The 21,222-nt window shown below is 43.1% G+C and overlaps 1 protein-coding gene across 5 annotated transcripts in view; it reads right to left on the bottom strand.

Moving 5' to 3' along the window:
• Positions 1-3,654: 3,654 nt before the first annotated feature.
• prr36b (proline rich 36b) overlaps positions 3,655-21,222 on the bottom strand; it is a 33,666-nt gene continuing 16,098 nt past the window's right edge. For 4 of the 5 annotated variants that reach the window (XM_028022614.1, XM_028022611.1, XM_028022612.1 and 1 more), the window contains 4 exons: positions 18,888-19,620; positions 17,862-17,949; positions 8,771-8,976; positions 3,655-8,528 (listed from right to left, as the gene is read on the bottom strand). In XM_028022614.1, coding sequence (XP_027878415.1) covers positions 5,401-8,528; positions 8,771-8,976; positions 17,862-17,949; positions 18,888-19,512 — 4,047 coding nt within the window. In that variant the 5' untranslated portion in view covers positions 19,513-19,620 and the 3' untranslated portion in view covers positions 3,655-5,400. The remainder of the gene's footprint in view (positions 8,529-8,770; positions 8,977-17,861; positions 17,950-18,887; positions 19,621-21,222) is intronic. The other variant, XM_028022616.1, reaches the window with a different exon arrangement.

The raw sequence follows: 21,222 nt of genomic DNA, 5'->3' as shown, positions 1-21,222 counted from the left end.
TAGAAAATACAAATGAGGTGACTAAACTAAACCTGGTTTTAGTTCTTGTCGATAACATTAAACCAGCGTGGTGCCCATCCGGACCAGCTTCATAACATCCTCTTTCTCTGCCACCATGACATCATCTGTACCCTCCAAGACAACCCGAATACTGACCGACCCAGGAAATGAGGCTACGATCCTGGAATGTGAGAGGGAAGAGGGCGGATGAATGCTCCCTCACCCCCCCAGCCGCCCCTTTGCCCTTTCTCTCCGTCACCCTTGAAGTCTTTCCTCTGAGCAGAACAAGGAGCTCCTTTCTCCTGTTCGCTCCCTTTCCCGGCGTTCCTCCATGACTGACAGATCTCTTAAGGACCCGGTCGTCCGGTGAAGTCACTGTGGGTACTAGGAAGAAAAGTGTTGCTAGGGACAAAATAAAGATTTCCCCATCCCACCCCCTTGGATATCCTACTATTAGGGATTAAGAATAAAAAAAAGTTCACAAATATATTCATCTGTTAACGGTGCAACCACTTGCTTGCAAAAGGACGTTGGAAGACATAATAAACATTTGGCTTTAGTGCAACTTGTCATAGCTTAATCCCTCATTCTCGAGGGAGACCAACACAGAGCTTTCCAAAAGTATTCACACACTTTGAACTTTTCCACTTTGCATCATTGTACAAGTTTTTGATTAAGATTTAAGTGGCAAATTTATTTCAGCAATGAGTCCAAAGTAGTGCCTAAGTATGAAGTAGAAGGAAAATGAAAAATGTAAAATAAATAAATAAAAAACCCCCTGAGAAGTGTAACTAACCACTGCAGCTCAGTGAGATCGGATTGTGAACATCCAGGTGGAGCAATTGTGAAGTTTAGCTGTAGATTCTCAGCTCTAAACTTTGACTGGGCCATTCTAACATGTGAATATGCGTTGGTATCGACTGTCCCAATGTAGCTGCCACACCGACTGGTCTTTTGCCACCTCCAACGAGAATTCGCTCTCTTTATCTTAATCTATCTTCCCTTTAAGTCTGACGAGCTTCCGTTCCCCTGCTGAAGCCTCCCCCACATGATAACACGACGTGGGGAAGATTTTATATTAGGAATGGGGCAGTTTAAAAAGGGAAAGTTTGTTCTCAACTGGTCCAGAGCGCCCCCTTCTTTCATATTGGTTGTGTTGTCAACACGGCTTGTGGCAAGTTGAACATGAGACTCCTCATGGCTTACGTTTTGTCACTCTTCCGTTCTGAAAAAGTTCAAGGTGTATGAGTACGTTAGTAAGGCACTGTGTTTGGTTTTAGATTCTTATAACAATATACGAGAGACTACAATACAGGAATGTTTTAAAGTAGCTACAGTGCCTTTCACAGTAAAACACTGGAGTGCCATTAAGTTCTTGTGTAAAGGTAACACGATGCAGAACAAGGACACAATGCATGTCTGTGTGGGTAACAGGGATCACACCAGTACAAAAACATCAGTAATTCAAGTTTGAATGGTTGTGTGATTAGACTACACATTGAAATCAGATTTAGATTAAACTAAAAAAGATTTTCTCCAGGGTGAGGTATTGTGATAAATAGTAAAGTGATATTTTTGGTAGTATTGTTTTGTGAAGTTAGAAAACAAAAACAGTCAGAGATGATGAGCTGCATCAGTGCTGGGTCTCCACCTCCACCACGGTCCAGTCTCCAGCTGGGGAGCTGCCCCGGCTGTCTGGGGAGTAGCTGCTGACGGAGGTCACTGTGGCCGTAGGAGGGCTGAACTGTGGAGGAAGGTTGGGCCACATGCTGCTTTTCAGCGGGTTTAGGGTTCCCCCGGTCCCTATGGGTAGGAGCAGGAGTGGGGGGCACCCTCCATCGCTGGTCAGCATCAGGGACTGGTTTATGAGCTGCTGGACTATGTCCACCTTTTTGTTCCATTCCAGGTCGTGTGGAGCCACCGGACACGGGGGCCTCTGGAAGCCCTGAGAGACGGCTTGGGAAGGCAGCAGCCTCCTCCGTCTCACCAGAACGTTCCTGTTCGGCTCCCCCCTGACCTCGTCCTCCTCGTCGCTGGTTTCCATGGCTTCGTAGATGGTGCAGAGGCCAGACGACGGGGACAGCATCACGCCGGTCGGGCTCCTCCTCAGCTGCTGCTGCTGGATCTGCTTCTGCTGCATGCGGTACTGGTGCTCCAACTCCAGCTGCCACTGCAGAACCTGCCTGCGGTGACGGTGCTCCTGCTGCTGCTGCTGCAGCTGAAGCTGGAGCAGCTCTCGGCGCTGCTTCTCCAGCTGCTTCTGCTGCTCCAGCCTGAGCCGCTCCTCCTCCAGCCACTGCCTCTTCTGTCTCTCCTGCTCCTGACGGTGCTGCTCCATCCTCCTCAGCTGCTCTTCAATTATGTAGCTAGTCCCAGCGCTGGATTTGGGCGCTAAAGGAGGGGGTGCTATTCTGGAGAAATGCTCCGCTAGTGCCGGATCGATGGGTCTCCTGTTACCTGGCACCAACGCCAAGTAGTGGCCATTGGCTATTGGAATACCGGGAGAGTGGTTCTGGTTGCGGTTGTCTTCCTGCGTGTGTGTTTGCCACTTGTAGTCTTCGTCCACTTCAGAGGGCTTTGCGTCTCCTGTGAGACAGTGAGGATCACTTGAAGCATCTAGCAGAGATGCATGCATCAAACAGAACAGGTGGTGGTGGAACAAGGGGGCCGAGGAGAAGTTGGACATGAGGGAAGAGGTATAAATGTGAACAGAAATAGGAGTTTTTAAAATTTAACTGGCTTTAAGACACCACAAACCATACACAGGGAATAAAACAGATCAATGGGTTTTAAGATTTCAAATTATGAAAAAGCCAATCCTCCCAGTTCAATGCGTCAACCATACACCTAATTTACCGTCTGAGGTCAAATCTATAGTTGATGCATTGTAGCGGACACGAGCCAAATGTCATTAGAAGGTTGTAAGGTGACAAAGCCAAAAAGTAGAAGGGTATGAATACGTCTGCAAGGCACTCCCATCACTAGTGCATTAAGTTCGGCTAAAGGGGATGTTTGCAGGAGAGTTGGGACAAGGTTCACGGTCTTAATGAGCTAGAGTGGGCAGGTCAGAGGAAATGTTTGTGCTTTAACACTTGAATGTGTTCCACAGGCCTGAACACAGAGGATGTGGTCCTGCTTCCCAGTGTGCTGGATAGGAATGACACTCAAACTGGTGTTATTCTGGAGTTACTACTGTATTTAAACACAAACCTTTTAACGAGAGCAGTGTCTTTGTCAATTTTCGAGAGCTGATGGCCCTAAATGGATCAATATTTACCTCTGGAGTTGTACTCTTGATTGAACATTAACAGTAGACTGAACAAATGTACAACGTAAACTTCTAGTGGCGTTGAAGTAGAACTAAATGTGACATTACAAGAAGTCGTTATTCCCTGTAAGCATGATAGATAATCCACTGTGACTCCTCTTTATTACCTCTTGGATTTGGCCAAAATTCCATTTCAGATACACCATTGTATCATGTGGCATCGCTTCCTGTTTATCCATTATTCCCAGATGAAGAACAGAGGAAACCAAGGAGAGGGAATCTTGTTGCACAAACACCACTTCACAAACACACACGGCCACTGGAACACAAGGACACAAAGTTCAGGCATGCTGGACCCATTGGGAAAGTAAGAAACAGGAACAAAATGCCTTGCAATGATGCTTTAATGGAATTTTGGAAGATAACCTAGTGTCGAACCATTCGGTCCTGAACATGTCTACTGTTGAACTGTTTCAAACTTCAGGTATTACAGAGTGTTTTTTGTTAGTTAAACATGCAATATACTGTTGAAATAGTAAACCAAAAGCTTGGCATGAAAACGCTCGAGTATAAAGCTAAACTGTGGTAGCCATGTAGGGTTATGCAGGGTTTCATTAAATAATGCGCTACTCGTTATCCTGTTAAGACACAAAATGATGAGCTACACAAAAGGCCTGAAGAAAACCTGAAGCAGATACTGGAAGTGACTGCACCTTAACAACCTATGCAAATACAATAAGCATAGAACCTCTTGAAGCACACGTATACGACGCCACCAACTGCAATCTAACTAGGGCTGTCCCAAATACAGTCTTTGAGGCTTCAAACCTTTATTGAAAATGATCTGGAGTCAGTGGTTGTTCTTGATATGGAGCCATGTGGCTCTTCACCCAGGGCAGCACTACCAATCAGAAAAGCATGTTCCAAGAGAGAGTTTTCTATTGCTTTGTGCGATGTCCAGGCAGTGGGTTATTACAGAGATGGGTATCTGATTAATACCAATCTGGAACTAAATTAAGGATCATTTCACAATTTTTAAAATAACTTATAATTCCTTTAATTAGCTCTAGATAAAAAATGATCAAACCTGAACTCGATTATTCTGACGATATAGTACAGATTAGATCAACATTTCAGAACCTTTGATGCTGAGAAGCTTCTCTCTCACCAGAGCGCATTAGTTGTGGTGGTGGAACTGATTACGATGCAGAGGAAGGGGCTCGCCAAGGGTACCATTCATCCAAGAACCGCCACTGTCTGGATGCACTTATGAAAGCTTGAATTAGCAACTCACATCAACACTTGCAAGCATAAATAGCCTGATCTCAGCTTTAGTGGTATAGTACATGAAGGAAAACATAGAATCCACGTATTTAAGTCCAAATTTGGACATCAGTAATGGCGGCAAAACAACAAAGCATTTGGGTCAGCCCTATCTCTAATCCTCCCACACCTACCTCATTACAACTGTAAAGGCAAAACCAGCAGTGTTAATACCTAACCTTTATTATTAATATAGCTAAAAGTCTTGGAACAAGAACAGAAAGTTTTCCAAAGGAATATGTGACTATCGCTATAGTGCAGAACACAAAGTGTGCACACAGGGTAGGGAGGACCAGGTTTAACAAAAACAAACAAAAAACAACAAAAAAAAAAGAAAACAAGTAAATACAAAAAAAAATCATTGACATTTGTTCGGTAAAAACAGTAGGATAAATACACAATGAGTCCATATCTTTTTATCTGCGGTTTTTTTTTTTACTCTTCTTTCTCAGTTTACAGGCCCAGTCACAACGGACCAATCAGTCAATACCCCGCAAGGGGCAACAGAATATGCAGTGTTACTTAAAAAGAACATTCGACTAGAAAAGGTAGTAGCTATGGTACATTACAGAGTTTTAGCCATATGCTCAAAACATGGACCGGAACGGTAAGAAAGAGGGAGGCTTCATTTAAAAATCGCTACAGTCATTTTTTTCCGTCTCCTTCGATCATTTTTCAAAAATTGTTTTCTACAATCTTGGTCTCCTTTTTTTTCTGCTATGACGTCTAACCAGAGAAGAACAAATAACGTAGGGGGAAAACGGGTAGGGTTGCAGGGAAAAGGTGCATTCCAGGGATGATAGGGGGTCTTATACGTTACCTTCCAGAAAACTATCAGTCTTATCACATATGGTGGAGAAGTACGGTGTCAGGTTGTTGGAGTCTCCACATTCCTGGTCCACCAGGTCGTCGCTGCCCTCCAGTGGATTCGCCTTCTCTCGATGATCTGCAGCGTTTCCTCCGAGCAGGAAGTGGTGGTGCTCATTCAGACCGGGAAAGTCGTCTCCCTGGTGACCCAAAGGGATCAGGTCCACGGGGTTGCCGAGGAGATCCTCAGCCAGGGCCGCAGCAGCAGGTGAAGGCAGGGTCAGCTCCTTGATGAGGGAGGGGTCCTTGGCCTCCTCCGGAAGCTGCTCCTCATTCTCAAGGGAGAAGATGCCAGGGCTCTTTCCGCAGCTTTCTGCCATTGAGTGGGCATTGGAGTTGGATGTTGTGCAGTCGAAGCCATAAGATGCCACAGAATTGGCTGACTGAGGAGTAGCTCCACCTCCATCCTCTTCACCCTCTCCAATAGCTGGATCTCCTGCCTCCTGATCCTCCTCCAGAGCTGGCAAGCTACCGGTGGGAGGAGGGCTTTCCATTGCAGCCCTGTCATCCATCATCATAGGAGCCTCTGGGTCATTAATCTGTATCTCCCCCTCCGTGTCACTGGCCTCATCACCGGAGGTAGACGGGGACGAAGGGACTGATGCAGGAGCTGTTGGGGGCCCTGTTCCTAGCACCTCATCAGCAGGAAGTGTCTCGGCCTCTTCCTCCTCTCCATCACCTTTCTCCAAGTGAATGCCTAGATCCTGGTCCACGTCGGGCTGAAGTGACGCCGGTACCGGGGTATGCTGTTTTTCAGAGCGGGACTCTACTCCAGAGCTGCTGTCATAGTCACGGAGGTCCTCAGGAGTGCTAGTCTCGCTGCCGCTGTGAGCGGGCTGGGAGGTCCCAGTCGGAGTGTCGGCCTGGGACATGCCTACAGCCGGAGCGGTGAATAGGTCATGATGGTGCTGGGGAATCTGCTCTGTCTGCAGGGGGAATGACGGGGCGCTACCGTCAACACACGCTTGAGCGGGAGACTGGGTTGGTGTCTCGGATTCGGCTGCGTCGTGGTCCGACACGGGGCTGTGGGTGGACACAGCGAGGTGGGAAACTGGTTGAGTCCAAGTATCTGAGAAAGGGTTTGTCTGACCCCAGGAGGATGCAGGGGCAGCACTAGACAACAGACCAGAGTGGGTCAAGTTATCCAAGTGCTCTTCCTCGTTAAAGTCATCATCGACATTCCCGCCACTCTCCGTCACGCCTTCGCTGTGCATTTCCACGTCTTCGTCCTCCTCCTCGTCTTGTTTGTGCTCCTGGAACACTTTGTAATGCTCCTCAGCTTGCTCAGAGCTCAAGTCCATATCGTCCACCCGCTCATCGTCCTCATCCTCCTCTTCTTCATTGGCAAGAGTTTCCACATTGGGAGAACCCATGAGATTACCGTCTCCTTCAGAGCCCCTGAGGCTGGAGTCGATCAAGGCGTCTGAGCTCTGGGTGCCCTCTAAGATAGCGGTGTGCTGAGTGCTGCTGAGGTCGGACACCCCCTGCTGCCGGCTGCTGGTGCAGCTGCTCATGTCCTCGGAGTCCATCCCAGACAGCAGGTCATCGCCATGCCAACCTCCAAAAGCTGACGACCGTGCCTGGAACTCATCCGAATGTTGAGAGGTACTCATGTCAGTGACCAAGGATGAAAGCTGGTGGCCTGGTCTCCTATCTTCCTCATATTCCTCCTCATCATCGTCATCCTCATTGATCTCCTCATCAGCCTTTTCCACCGCCTCCTCCTTTTCATGAGAAGATACAAGGTCCTTGCGAATAAAATCACCTGAAGACAAAGCAATAAAATTGTGAGGTTGTCCAACAGCAGAAAGAGACCCTGGAGCTGTCGAGGCAGAGAGAAACAGGGCTTCCTCATCTACTTCCTCATCATCATCATCATCATCTTGTACCCCTTGAATTTCGTATCCTTTTACATTGTCCTCCTCTGCTTGGAATGTCATCACATTAAGCAACGTCTGGGGTGCCAGACCAGTAGGAGACTGGTTCCTGTTCCAGGAATCAGACGGAGCATCAAAGTCCAAAAGAGAGGAGGCATTTTGTGATTCTCTAACAGGCGAGGCAGGGACTGGCGGGGAGCAAGGCGGAGACATGACAGTTGTTCCTAAGGAGGGAACCGAACTGTTGTCTTTGAATTTATAAGCGATCATCTGAGGTGACATCCGGACACCGGTGGCTGCTTCACTTCCTTGCTCAGGAGTTTGCTCTTGAAGTTCAGGTGTTAGTTCCCGCACAGGTTCGGGTGTTGGTTCCCGCACAGGTTCGGGTGTTGGTTCCCGCACAGGTTCGGGTGTTGGTTCCCGCACAGGTTCGGGTGTTGGTTCCCGCACAGGTTCGGGTGTTGGTTCCCGGACAGGTTCGGGTGTTGGTTCCCGCACAGGTTCGGGTGTTGGTTCCCGCACAGGTTCGGGTGTTGGTTCCTGCACAGGTTCGGGTGTTGGTTCCCGCACAGGTTCGGGTGTTGGTTCCCGCTGCTGAATGGGCTCGGGTGTTGGTTCCCGCTGCTGAACGGGTTCTGGTGTTGGTTTCCGCACTGGCTCAGGACTCTGTTCCCGCATCCGCACAGGCTCTGGAGATGGTTCCCGTACAGGCTCTGGTCTTTTCTCATCCTCTGCTTTAATAGTGGGCTCAGATGACTCCACATCCTCTTCTGCAGGAGGCTGAGACTCCTCTGGGTTTGCAAAGACAGAGGCTGCAGTAGCAATGGTTGCAGCAGCGGCAACTACTGCAGCAATTTCTTTTCCTCGCTCAATCATTGTTGCAACTTTAGGACCACGTTTGACAGGAGTAGGAGTGGTGCTTCCCACAGTCTTCTTGGGACTGGGGACCTTATTTGTAATGGTTTTGGTGCTTGGGGTCCTGGAGACATCCTTGGAAGGTGTGGACTTACCCTCTTGTGGCTTGGAGCGGTTTGGTGTCTTTGTTTCAACAGCTTTATTTGTGGGAGGCTTTTTGGAGGCAACATCTGATTTTGTCTTGGGGGCCTCGGGTTTAGCAAGCTTCTTTGCAGGAGGGCGAGCGAGAGGGGATTCTGCAGATTTTTTGGCTGCTGGAGGGGATGGTTTGGTCACATCTGGAAAAAACAACACGAGTAGGAATTAGACAATGAGTAGGGTGAAAGGAATATTTTGATCAGAACCACAAGATGTTAGACTTGGGTTTTCTATTTTGATACAACACTATATGGTTAAAGTCTACACTCTGGAATTTATCTATTACATATTATATATTATGTATTTTATGTTAGAGCAAATTAATTAACAAATTTAATGTTTACAAATGTGTCAAATAACCAAAATTAATTGTTTTTGTGACCTTTTTTCACAGGGGTTGCATTTCTTGACTGTGATGCAGGAGGTTTGCCACCAGAGGGGGTAGTGGTGGTTGATTTGGGAGTAGCAGGCTTGGCAGAGGAAAGGGCAGTTTTAGGAGTGGCAGATTTGGATGTAGCTGTGGAGTTCTTGGGTGTGCTGGCTAACTGAGATGATCCGGTAGCCGGTCGAGATGAAGCTGCTGTGGCCCTGAGGAAACACAAAGAAGACCATTTACCATCTCTGCATGAAAATCATAGTTATTTCCACATTGTTTCACTGATTTCATTTCCTTTTAGATCTTAACCTGTTGAACAACCCAGTCCTTCCTGTAAATGTCTAAAGTACTGTGAACAGTTTGGTTCTACAACCTCCCATATCCTTGAACTCGTTTCAACTATCTTGGTAATTCACCAGTACCATTTTTTATATTGAAGTCAATCTATGCTTGCAATACAAAAAAAATTATTTAAAGTAAAATAATTTTATCTTGATTTTTACTTAGTCATCTCCTATGCAAAGGGTTTTTTACTAAATAGAAGAAAGGCTACTAAAGTTTGATAAATCATTTGAAGCAAAATGAAACTGCACATCAGGAAGGCCTACGTCTAAAGATAATCTGCTATTAAAGCACTGATTTAGAGCCCAGTAAGACCAAGCTGACTCTTCTTGAGCCCCATTACACACTCTCATGAGAGATAGAGAAAAGCTATATGGAAGATGAATCACAACAGACCCTAGAGACGCATCCTAACCCCACAGCAATTCTCTTCTTCTGCTCAATCGGCACTCCTCCCTCCCTCCCCACAAGGGGAATGACTCTTGGGGCGCCATGCATCAGCCACCCTGCTCCAGCCGTCCTGGCCTAGAAGCTGGCTTGTATGTCGCTTCTGAGCAAAGTAACCTACATCTAGCAGTCCTGACAAGGCTGTGGTGTGCCATCTCCTGGGTCCACACTGCACTTACTGTCTGTTTCTAAATAAAGAAGTGAGTTAGCGCTGGCAGAAAGAGAACAGGCGACAGGAGGAAGGTAGGGAGAAGATGGCCGGGACTACGTTAATTTTTAATACTAAAAGAAGAACAAAAATAACCTTTTGAAGTCCTCCCAGTTAGACACGAACACTACTCTAAAAGCAAAGCTATTGGGTTCTCCTCACATCCAGGCAAAAGCAATGAAATGCATCTAAAACTAAACAAACAAGTGGCAGGAGGCAGCTAATGCCTAAGTTCAAGCAAGATTTTTGCTAATGATCCACATAAGTAAGTATTAGTAGATTAGTAGTAGATTAGAGGCAGCATCTTTCAAAAGTTTTAGTACCGAAAAATTTAGGTATTCAGTTTTAGTACTGAATACCAAATTAAAAGGACTACTTTTTCTAGCATACAGTTTGGCCCAAAGATCGACTTTCACTTACAAGTGCACTGATTGAAGTTTTCTGGCCAATAACCAATCTTTAAAAAGTCTGATCTGCCGATTCCAATTTTGGTTAACACAGATTATGTTTTTGTCTGAAAAGTCTCTGAACATAGTCAGTCCTCTGTCATGGCAGAGCAAAAGGAGACAGTGATTTTTATAAAAGATCGGTGGATAAAATTGGTTTCAATTGCCGACCCCCCAGAATTAAGAAAATTGGTTTTGATTTATCAGTACAATCAATTTCACTTCACTGTCCCCTAGTGTCATTTCTTACTGACCAAGATCAGAATGACCTAATGACCTTTTAGGTCAGCTTTTAATGACCTAAAAGGTAAGAATTAGAGTAAAATGTGGGTTAATCCCAATATTACAAATGGTCATGTTTTCCTCAAAGGCTTGATTCATTCATAATATTCATTCACTGTTCATCACCCTGAACGCAATTCAGGATGTGAACCTGTAAGTGGTTGCAGAAGACTAGGATAGGATGGCCCTTAAACATGCAACCAGAGCTAAATGGTTTTCATCAAAATGTATTTTTATGAGTTGTAATATGAAGGCCTCTGTTCTAGGAACAGCCCAATCAAAGTCCAGACAGAGGATCTGTATTCAGCTTCAGTTATTTTTCAAAGAATGGACAAAAAACTTTGTCGCTAAATCTGAAAACCCAGAACAGACAATGAACTGAAGAACCTGGTTGTTAACAAAATAGAAACTTTAAAATTTCAACTTCAATTGAGTGAATTTTTAAAAAACAATTGTGCCACTAGAATTAGAAAGTTAAAAATCTTTAGTTACAAGGTTAGAAGAATGAGGACAATAAGAAGATAAAAACTGGCACCATGAGAGCTGAAGGATGCTAATTGGATATTCAGGAAGAGGAATCATAATAATCTGTGCGATGAAGGGAATACAGATTATCCAGACATGTCGGGTGACTATAAGAAGCTCTGGATTTAACATGGTCACTGAGAGAAAACGGCAAGAGAAGGACACTCTTTCCTTTGGATCATGAAAAAAAGGTGACATTTAGTCCATACTTTTGTCCCATTTTGCTTTTAATTACCAATTATTAACAATAATAAAGGAGGAAAAAATCATTTAAGACATGACAAATATTAACTATCATTGTTTTAAAGTTTTTCATTAGTTTTGACATGAGTCTTTAACTATTACCAGTGTTTGTACAACTGAATGCAAGACAAAAGAGCTGAGCAGATTACAGTGACAACAGTCCAGTTAAAAGCACTGGGATTGTGTATTCTGAACCTTGTACCAGGTTACCTGATGAGGAGGTGAGCGATCACACAAACACCCAGCTAATGGTTCAATGTCACGGACACAGCTTCATCTTCACAGGAATATATTCAGGTCAGATTACACCATCTGTTGTTTACACCACAAGTCCTCCACCTTTTACTCTTGCTGCTCTTTCTGGCTAACTGGCTGTGTGGTGTGACTGCCTGATAGACTGGAGCTAGAGACCATTATGTGCTCCTGCAGCCACACCTTGGAAAAGGTTATGTCCATTTCCCTGAATATTTTATTTTCCAATAAGCATTGTTTGCTTATTGGAAACTTATTTGCTTATTCTTCCCCGTGTCAGTAAAGAAATTATGGAAATGTTCATTTGGTTTTTTGGGGGGGTCTTTTTCTAAGCCTTACTTGGACTTTTAAAGCTCATTTAGCACGTTCTGGTTTCATGACGGCTAATTATTAGGAATGGACGTGTAAACTTTTCTTTCAGTTAACAATTAAATGCACACAAATTGTAAGCATGACAAAAAATTTTGAATTAAACAGAAAATTAACCTGGAGAAGAAGAACAAAGATGTAACATAGTAACGCTCTGCTAACGGAAGCAATAAGGACGCCGTCATCTGTGGATAAATGTTAAAAGTTTATTCAGCAATGGGAACCGTCAGTATCGTCATAAGTCAAAGGACGCTAATAAAAAGAAAGCACAACTCATAGCAACGGTCTTTTGTGGAGCACTGACTGCATCTCCTATAGAGAAGTCAGTTTGGATGTGTAGTCAGAGCTAAGAGTGGTAGTAGAGGACCCTAAAACATACATAGATATTTATGTCATGATGACGACCATATGCAGCTCCAGTAAACCTATAATCTCATTACATTACCTTCAATCAGTTATTTCCTAATGACTCCTGAATTGGCCGCAGACCGTCGCAGACTGACATGTTGTGTAATCTGAGATTAGAAGCAGTTCACAGCAACTGCTACATAGAGCCCAAATACAGTGATGCTTCACTCTATAATTAAGTTCACCGTCAACTGAGTGACTGACAAGCACCCAAGAGCGTTTTGTTTAAATTATGGACCTGGTTTTACCTCAGAGGGAAATCTGTCTTCATTGTTTCCATCTTACCACAGACCTTCCATAGAGACGCACCATAAATTGAGGTTAAAGCTAATTTTGAACACAACACCCAGAAAGGCACTGGAGCTGAAAAATCATGTATTACTCAGTCAGCTAGTTGCTCCCGGCCCACTGATGCACAGAGTAGAACATTGAAAGTTCGCCTTGTTCGCCTCAGGATCGCTGACGACATTTTAGCTTAATGCAGATCTGCATGCGCGCTTTCAAAGAGCTGCATACGTACTGCTGACTTTGAACCTGGCTGCCTGCTGGGAATTCTGAGTTGCCACAAAATGAGACCGAGGCGAATGAGTATGTAAAAGAAAACTAAGACTTAAGGCATCTCCTTGCAGCAGAAACAAATATAACAACGGCAATATATTAATTAAACTGTCTAAATAATGTTTAGTACCATAATAGCTTTATCTTTATTTTGGCTTTAAATTGGATCATATATTACAATTTTACCTGAAGTTAAATATAAGTTTAATATCTGTAGAACTAGACTTTAAATGAAACTAATGTGTAATTATTAATTATTTTTAAACTGTCCACTGATTTTAACTCTGAATAGAGCAGACATGAATGCTGTATGTTTTTATTCTTCTGAGAGAAACTTCCACTTCAGTTATTAAAAATCTGTGGATTATTACAAACCGAGTTAAAATTAGTTTTAATTCAGTTAGCAACTATGAAATTAGCCAAAATTTAATCTGGAACCAAATGTTAATCCCAAATAGAGCACTTTCTCATTCACTTTGGATCATTTAAAATCAGTGTACTCACAGTTCGGAGTGGCTGTCCATGGCTTTTAAACCATAATGGAAAACAAACAGTCAAAGATCAACACCGTTTTGGTCAGATTTTACTGTTTTTCTGGACTCTGCTGTTGCAGCGCGCGGAGATCTGCGTCCCTAGGTTGCAGCGACGCTCCTGCAGGTGAGAACCTGCTTAGTGTCACCTTAAATTGGTATTCTTCCAGGATTACACAGTATTTAGCGCCATCCATCTTCAGATCAACTCTGAGTGGTTTCTCTAAATGGTGCATTCACCATTCACAATTAGGCACATGTTAGTTTTTCTCGACAGGGTATTTTGGGTGTAGAACAGACAGCACCTTTTGCCGCAGGTTAGCATTGCCCCCTACATGGAAAACTGCGGCGGGGACTTCTAACTTTCTTTTGACAGGGACGTTCTTCTTGCCACCCTTCCAAGGGAGCCGGGTTTATGGAGTACATGACTCAGCTCCTCTAGAGTCATCATGGGCCTCTTGGCTGCTTCATATATTAGTCCTCTCCTTGCCCACGCAGTCAGTTTAGGTGGACGCCCATAGGCTGGTATGTTTTCAGCTGTGCCACGCTCTTTTACCACGTGACTTTTAAGGAAGTCGGTTATAATGGATTGTAATTACTGGTGTGACAGTAAAAGGGGTCTGAATCGCTTCGTTGACTTTAAATTGACAAATAAATTAGGAAAACCGTACATTAAAGTACATAATTTGTAAATGTTAAGCTTATATTTCAAGCAGAAATATAAAAGCATATCTTCTCTAGCGGTTCCTGTCCTGAATATCTCCATTATGTCTGCGGTTCGAGTGAAACGCCTACATTGTTTTTGTCGCAGCCAGAAGTGTGCCAATTCATTCCGATCTAATCCATTTAGTAATTGGCTCTGTGGCCGCATCCTGAAATAATCGCCCCGGAGCGAGACTGCGTCGCAGAGTTACTGGCCGCGCCCACAGTAAGACTGGAGATTTACTGCCTGTGCAACATGGCATCTGCTTGACGGTGGACTGCTGAAGAAGAAGCCCTTCCTGCTGCTGCTTACCGGGCACTCACCGATGTCAGAGCATTACATTAACTTAATTTGTTGACTCATGAGGGCGGCATTCAATCCACTCCAATAAAAATGTATCATCCCTCAGGGACCATCAGTGGAGAAAAAGAGCATGACTAATGTAGGAACATGGGCGGCGATGTTTGCACATTAAAGTCTGAATGCCCTGGTATCCTCTGCTCTACAATCGCTTTATCCTCACCTTCCTCTCTAAACTGCTTTGCATCTTTTCCTTATTCTTTCTCCCTTCTACAGCTCTCTTCCTTTCATGCAACCATTTTGATTTCAATTTGCTTGGATGTATCCAAAGACAGACTTCAATGCCCCTGTGCCGTGTGTCCAGAGAGCCAGCATGCCCGTCTGCCTCCCTCCCCCACCTTTGCCTTCCCATCATGCAGAGTATTACACCGGCAGATGAACTCATGCCCTGCATAGTAATTGGCTTCTATTCCTCTAATGCAGGTGCACCACACATCCTGTCTACAGTGCCAAAGAGCGGGAGAATCCTTTTGTAGCCTCTGTATTGTACGAGAACCCTGCTGTCTCTGCAAGCTAGGCAGGATTTATCCCTTCAGCTCAACATAAATACCAAAAACAGACAGAGAGCATTGAAGAAGTAATCGACACAAAAGGCTTCATGTACGAAAATTGAGCTCTTATTCAAATGCAAACCAGTAAAATCTATTTAAGGCATAAACTCGATTAAATTAAACAAAAACCTAAAACATTAGCGAGTTGTTTTGAATTAGATTGATGCCACTTATTGAACCTGTTGGAGCTAAGCACTTTTATCTGTTGGATAACGAGAACCTGCTTTGGATTAAATTAAATCAGCTGCACTTTCAGAGGAAGACTAAGCAAACAGAAGCTCAGAGTTCATCTTCAGTTGTCTGACAACAGCCCTGAATTAAAAACCGAGTGAGTTAGGAAAAAAGGGCAAAGTCTAATTAAAGCTGAAATTTATGGACCTGTCAAAGCCCATGACAGGATACAAAAGCTGACGCACGTCACGCCAAGAGTGCCTTCAAGGGTGTACAGGGCTGTTTGAGGGGCCCATCAGTAGTAGTTATGTCGCTCTCTTTGGGATGTAGGTCAGCAGCAAGAAAATCCTCCTCTGGGTCTAAATATACAGCACATCTGAAAAGTATCCACAGCGCTTCACTTTTTCCACATTTGTGTTACAACCTTATTCCAAACTGTATCAAATTAATCTCTTTCCAAAAGATCCTTCACAAATACCCCGTTATGACAATGGGTGGGGGGAGATTTTAAGGTTTTTGTAAAGTTATTATAAAACACACCAAAAAACCAAGAAATCACATTTACACAAGTATTCACAGCCTTTGCATACTTTGTATTAAGCAAAGGCCGAGTGGAATCAATATCAATAGCAAACTTCTGCAGAACTTAACATGGTAAGAACCAAATTACATCACTTGAATCATCTTTATATGTATACAAAAACAGTGTGTGTGCGTGTGTGTGTGCCACCAGGTTGTTTTTCTTTTAAGGTGGAGGCTGACCTATATGTACTATGATTGTTTTGCATTTTTAGACAATCTGTGCTTATTTTTAAGTCCGTAGCAACTGAATACTCTTGGGTTGGTTTGTTTGTTTAATGAGGTAACCAGCAGAGTAGCAAATAGCATCATTTTTCTGCATTTATTTATTTGATTTCTCTTTGGGGGAAGTACATTAACGAGTCCGGTCCTTTTTCAGCCATTCAAGGCAGATTTGGAATTAGTCTCAAACATTACTAATCAGCATTTAAGCTACCCTAGTTTTCAAATGAGCAGACGATAATGGGACAAATACTGGAGGAACACAATAACCTTTTCAGCCGTACAGAGTGAAATCATCAGGACAGTTTGTATGTGCTGCTCAGCTACGGTTCTGCGCTACACAAGCGATTACCAACGTGACCTTGTATAATTCTGTTTAATGAGATGTTTGCACATCAACCATTGTATAAAGCAGTAATCTGAGTGTAATCTCCACAATCCAGCTGCTACACAGGACAAGGAGACGAGAAAGGAGGGGAGGGGAAGGGATTTCAAACACCGGACTCACGGTGACAGGCTTACTTAGAGTGAGTTAGAGGAGGTGAGTGCAACAATAACACAAATAAAATAAACACTTCCACATTTTTACTAGGGTACTTTATTTCTACTTCATTGTTTTATACCAATAACTTTTATTCTGCATTTGAAAAATCTTGCTAGATGATTTCTGTTATAACTGCAGATTTACTTCTATCTCTGAAGATCTATCTAAAATGTTTTATGGAGTAATTTAAACTTTTTCCATCTTACTACACTTTGGGTAATGGCTATGAAAAGCAGCTGAAGAGTTGAAGTCGGATGAGTATTAGATCACTTCTGGAATCTTTTTAAACTCACTGAGGACATTGCTATTGGTGTGAATATAATTAAAGTGGACAACATGTTATTTGCTCACAGTTTTTGTCCGTTTTTGTAGAAATGCACAATGGCTTCAGAAATGTAACTTCCGAAAGCCAGATTTGTCTTGACCGATTACTTTCTGGGCACAAAGTTAGAAAACTCCAACTCTCTTTCTGAGCAGTAAACACACCATACTAAAGTGCAATTTAAATGACTGCAATACTTCTTTACTGTGTCATGAGGTTCTATGAGTCTTTCATTGAAACAAGCTGACAGCATATTTTAATAGAATATGTTTTTTAAATCTCAAACCGTGAGTGATGTGTGGGGAATTCTTAAACTTTCTCCGTTTTCTTTTCTTAATCGGTATCTAGTTCAACAATGTGCCAACACACACACGCAGACCAACAAAATAACATACCAGAGAGGAAAAAAGAAGTCACTAGTTTCCCAAACAAGCCAGACTTCCCAAGGCTCTATCTGATCATAACTCGGAGGTGGACAAAGACTTCATTCAGCCTCATGTCCTCACCTACCACGGAGCCACCTCAGGATCTAACATCATGCACACAGTGTGACTCAGGTGAGGAACACATGTTGGTCTGATCGCCACACGTAAACAACACGCCGCCCCACAAGAACTCACAACAAGTGTTGGGTTTAAAGAAGCAGCTCCGCTGAGAGGATTCTGTTGTTCCCCATCCTGTTTTAAACTCCTCCCTCCAAAAACTTGTTTTATTAATAAAGCTGAATAATGCTCGCTCTGATGAAAGTCTGCAAAGCATTCCTCTCAGGCTTGTTCCAACACTGGCCTGCTGGCCTACTTATGCCTGGCTTCTATGTGGGGGATCATTGTCCTTCGTTCCTCCAGGGAGTTCTTTCTTTAACAGAATCCTCTTTGAACCAGCAGCCAAATTCAAGCCTTTTCAACCAACTGCTGTTTACTGCAATAATTGTCAGTCTCAGCCAATGAAATTGGATTATTTCTATCAGAGGAGTGGACTTATTGATTTGTAGAAGAAAAAGTTAATTTTCCTGAATAGTGTTTGAATCATTTTTACCTGGTTGCTTTGGAAACCGGGGGTTTATCCATCTTGGACGAGGCAATGGAGCTAGTCTTGGTTAGAGCTGCAGAGGCGGGTTTGGAAGCTGGAGGAGACAGGGATGAGAAATTAATGTTGGGAGGACATTATTCAACAATGCGGACTTAAATAGTTGCTTAAGTCACAGATTTAGGTCAGATAGACCTAAATCTGCCTGACCTAAAGTCTTTCTTTTATAGACTGTTAAAGCGATCTCGGGCAAAGCCTTTATTGTTCAGCAACAGTCAATTTGACATCTGTAATGTGCATAAAAATCCATGCAGCGCGTAGGTATTGTATTATTGCATATCACTAAACAATGCTTGCTTAAATAGTGCAGAAAAATGTGTGATTATACTTACAGAGCCTTGCAAAAGAAATCATAGTCTTTAAAATTTTCACATCAACTTATGTTGCAAAGTAGCACATAGCTGTAAAGTGGATGGAGTATTTATTATTTTTTAGATATATATACAAATATAGCCTATATTTGCACACTTACACTAACCATAATCGGAGTTTAAGATAAATTTAAATATCATGAAATCTTAAAATTGATTTCATTTTGAAAACCAACCCAGTCAGCACCTGGCTGTCTGTGAAGTTGGTTACTGTGTGCTGCGCTGGTCTCAGGAGTGAAGTAAAATTAGACAGTTAAAGAAGAGAGAGAGAAAGGGTGAAAGAAAGGTACCCAAGGAAGGTTGAGTTGAACACAGTTTTAGTTCAAGTCTGTGAAAACGACGCCAATGTTAACGTATGACGCATTTGAACGATTGTAAGGTGGTTAATTGATAAAGTTTAGCCCAATTTATGTTTCAGATATGTTTGGAAGGATTTTTTAAAAAGTCTTACAGGAAATCCTTCCACTATGCAAATCTGTGCATCTTCACACAAAATCCTAATAAAAACATTCAAGGTTGTAATGGACCTTTGCAAGGCACTGCAACTTAAAAACAAACAACAAAACACCCTACAAGTTGGAATTAGCATAGAAACACAACCAACCTGGTGGCTTCTTTGCAGTAGTAGCAGCAGTAGCAGTGGATTTTACCCCATTAGCAGTACTGGATGTTGTCTTTTTGGCTGCTGGTGCTCCAGTTGTTGACTTTGTGCTGTTAGTATGAGGGAAGGTCCCTGGAGCCCTTTTCTCCCCAACTTTAGTGGTGGTCTTGGAAGTTGGTGTTGCTGCTGCCCCAGTTGGTTTTTTGGTGGCAGTAGAGGTCGGGGTGCTCTTTTTATCTGCAGCAGGTGTCGTCTTCTTAACAACGCCATTCGTCTGAGGCTTCGACGTGCCGTTCGACAGACGGGACACGTTGGAACGTGGGCCGGTCGGAGTCTTGGGTGAGCTCGTGGCGCTGAGTTTTGTCTTGGGAGTGGCCTTGTTGGTAGCCTTGGCTTTAGCGTCGCCGGAGGCCTTGGGGACAGTCTTGGCAGCTGGGGTTTTCTTACCCTGATCTGCCGATGGCTTCGCTTCACTCACATCTCCAGCTGGATGCTGCAGCATCTCCCCAGCTGAGACGTCTACGAGGTTGGGCTCCGGCTCTGCGGCCGGCGCCGGCTCATTTGCTGGATCCGAGTCCAATGTTTCCATTGGCTCCAGTGCTGCCGTGGCAACCCCATCCGGCTTCATCTCCCCTTCGAATGATGGTGTTTCGTCTCCGCAGGGCAAGACCGGTTGACTTGAATCTCAGAGGACGACGGCAGCTCAGGAGACTTTCTGAAGAGTGTGGGGACTAATCTGGAAAAAGAATAGAGAATATTTAGAGCAGAGTTAGGCAACAACAAGACCAGGCATGAAACACGTCTGGCTTCACTATCAGGATTTGAAGGAATGTTTGTAGCTTCAGGAATCAGATAAGGCAGGTGGTGCCATTTTAACCACCACGCACACATAAATGTATCATATTGTACATACAGTATATATCAACTGGGTGTGTAGTGTTATGTAAGTTACAAGCCTAATGAGTTAACTAACATACAAACAAACAAACAAAAAAACAAGTTAGTATTTTAAAATGCTTTTTTGTAAGATTTTGACTGTATATAGGACAAATCTGAAAGAGAAACAAGGCTTTTTAACTGATAGGTGAAACTTAAAGGCTACATTTAAGAGGTGTAAACCTGTCAGATCAATACGTTTATGGGGCAAAGGGGGGAACAACAAGAAGGGCAACAAGTCTGCTGCAGAACAGAACAAGCCTATTCTACAAATTGTCTACATTGATCTCGATGCCAACTGGACTGCAGTGCTGAACAACCTCCCCCAGTGTGCTGCTCAAAAAGCTCAGCGACACAGTTGGCAAAAGTTGCGCTCACTGGTTGTGTTCTTTGTTTTCTGTACAAAGTGGAAGAGGAGTCACTAGTATCAAATTGTTTTCTAGGATTACAGTGCCTGGCAAGACTATTCGCGCCTTGTCAACATGTTTACTTGTAAACTGTAATGTGTTTTATGTAGGAAACAATTATAAAGTAGAGGGAGAATTGTTTAGATTTTTAATTTTTTTTAAATAAAATTTGAAAAGTGCTTAGTGAAAGAGCGCGGGAGTACAAGAAGTAAAGTATTGACTAAATTCAAGTGTGCACCACAATTTTCTGATTTTTTAATCTAGAAAACATTTTGCAAACCACATACCTCTGTCTTTTGACAACACAGTAATATGCTACTGATGTTGATCTATTTTGCAAAATTTTGAGAAAACCACAATAACCTTTTTAATTGTAGTGCAACAAAATGAACAAAGGAGGATATGAACATTTTTATAAAGGCAGTACATGTGTATTTACCACCAACTCAAATTTAAGACTTTTAAAGACCATTATGAATGGAATTTAACACCTCTATCTCCACAGAAATGTACAAACTACATCCAGCCAACTGGTGATATATTTGCACATTTACTTCTTTAGACACAAAATGCTAGCTAGGTCGGAACGGTATATTAACAGTGAGTTAATAGTAGCCTAAACCGTCTTGAGTCACAGAAAAATGAAGATGTCTGAGTGTGACTCAAACTTTTACCTGATAGAAAAACAATTCATAGAGCATAAGAAATTAAACAGTTCTGTCAAGACCAAATTTAAGACTTGTATTTAACATATTCCAGGCAAACTTTTATAAAATGAAAGTAAGACATTTTAAAGACCTTAACTTTAGATACATTTAAGACTTTACAGGACGCGCTATACCTTGATATAGGTAGGAAAAGTTTGCAGGAAAAGAAGAATTAACCAAAAGAACATACAGCACATGAGAGCAAAAAAAAAAAAATCAAACACTGTATGCTCTGAGACATCAGAAATGGCCCAGCTGCTTCAAGTACAGCACATAGCCAGGGGAGCG

The sequence above is a fragment of the Xiphophorus couchianus genome, chromosome 7, assembly GCF_001444195.1.
Source record: "Xiphophorus couchianus chromosome 7, X_couchianus-1.0, whole genome shotgun sequence".
Lineage (NCBI taxonomy): Eukaryota > Metazoa > Chordata > Actinopteri > Cyprinodontiformes > Poeciliidae > Xiphophorus > Xiphophorus couchianus.
Note: the sequence above shows the minus strand (reverse complement) of the source record. Positions and strands in the feature narration are given on the sequence as shown.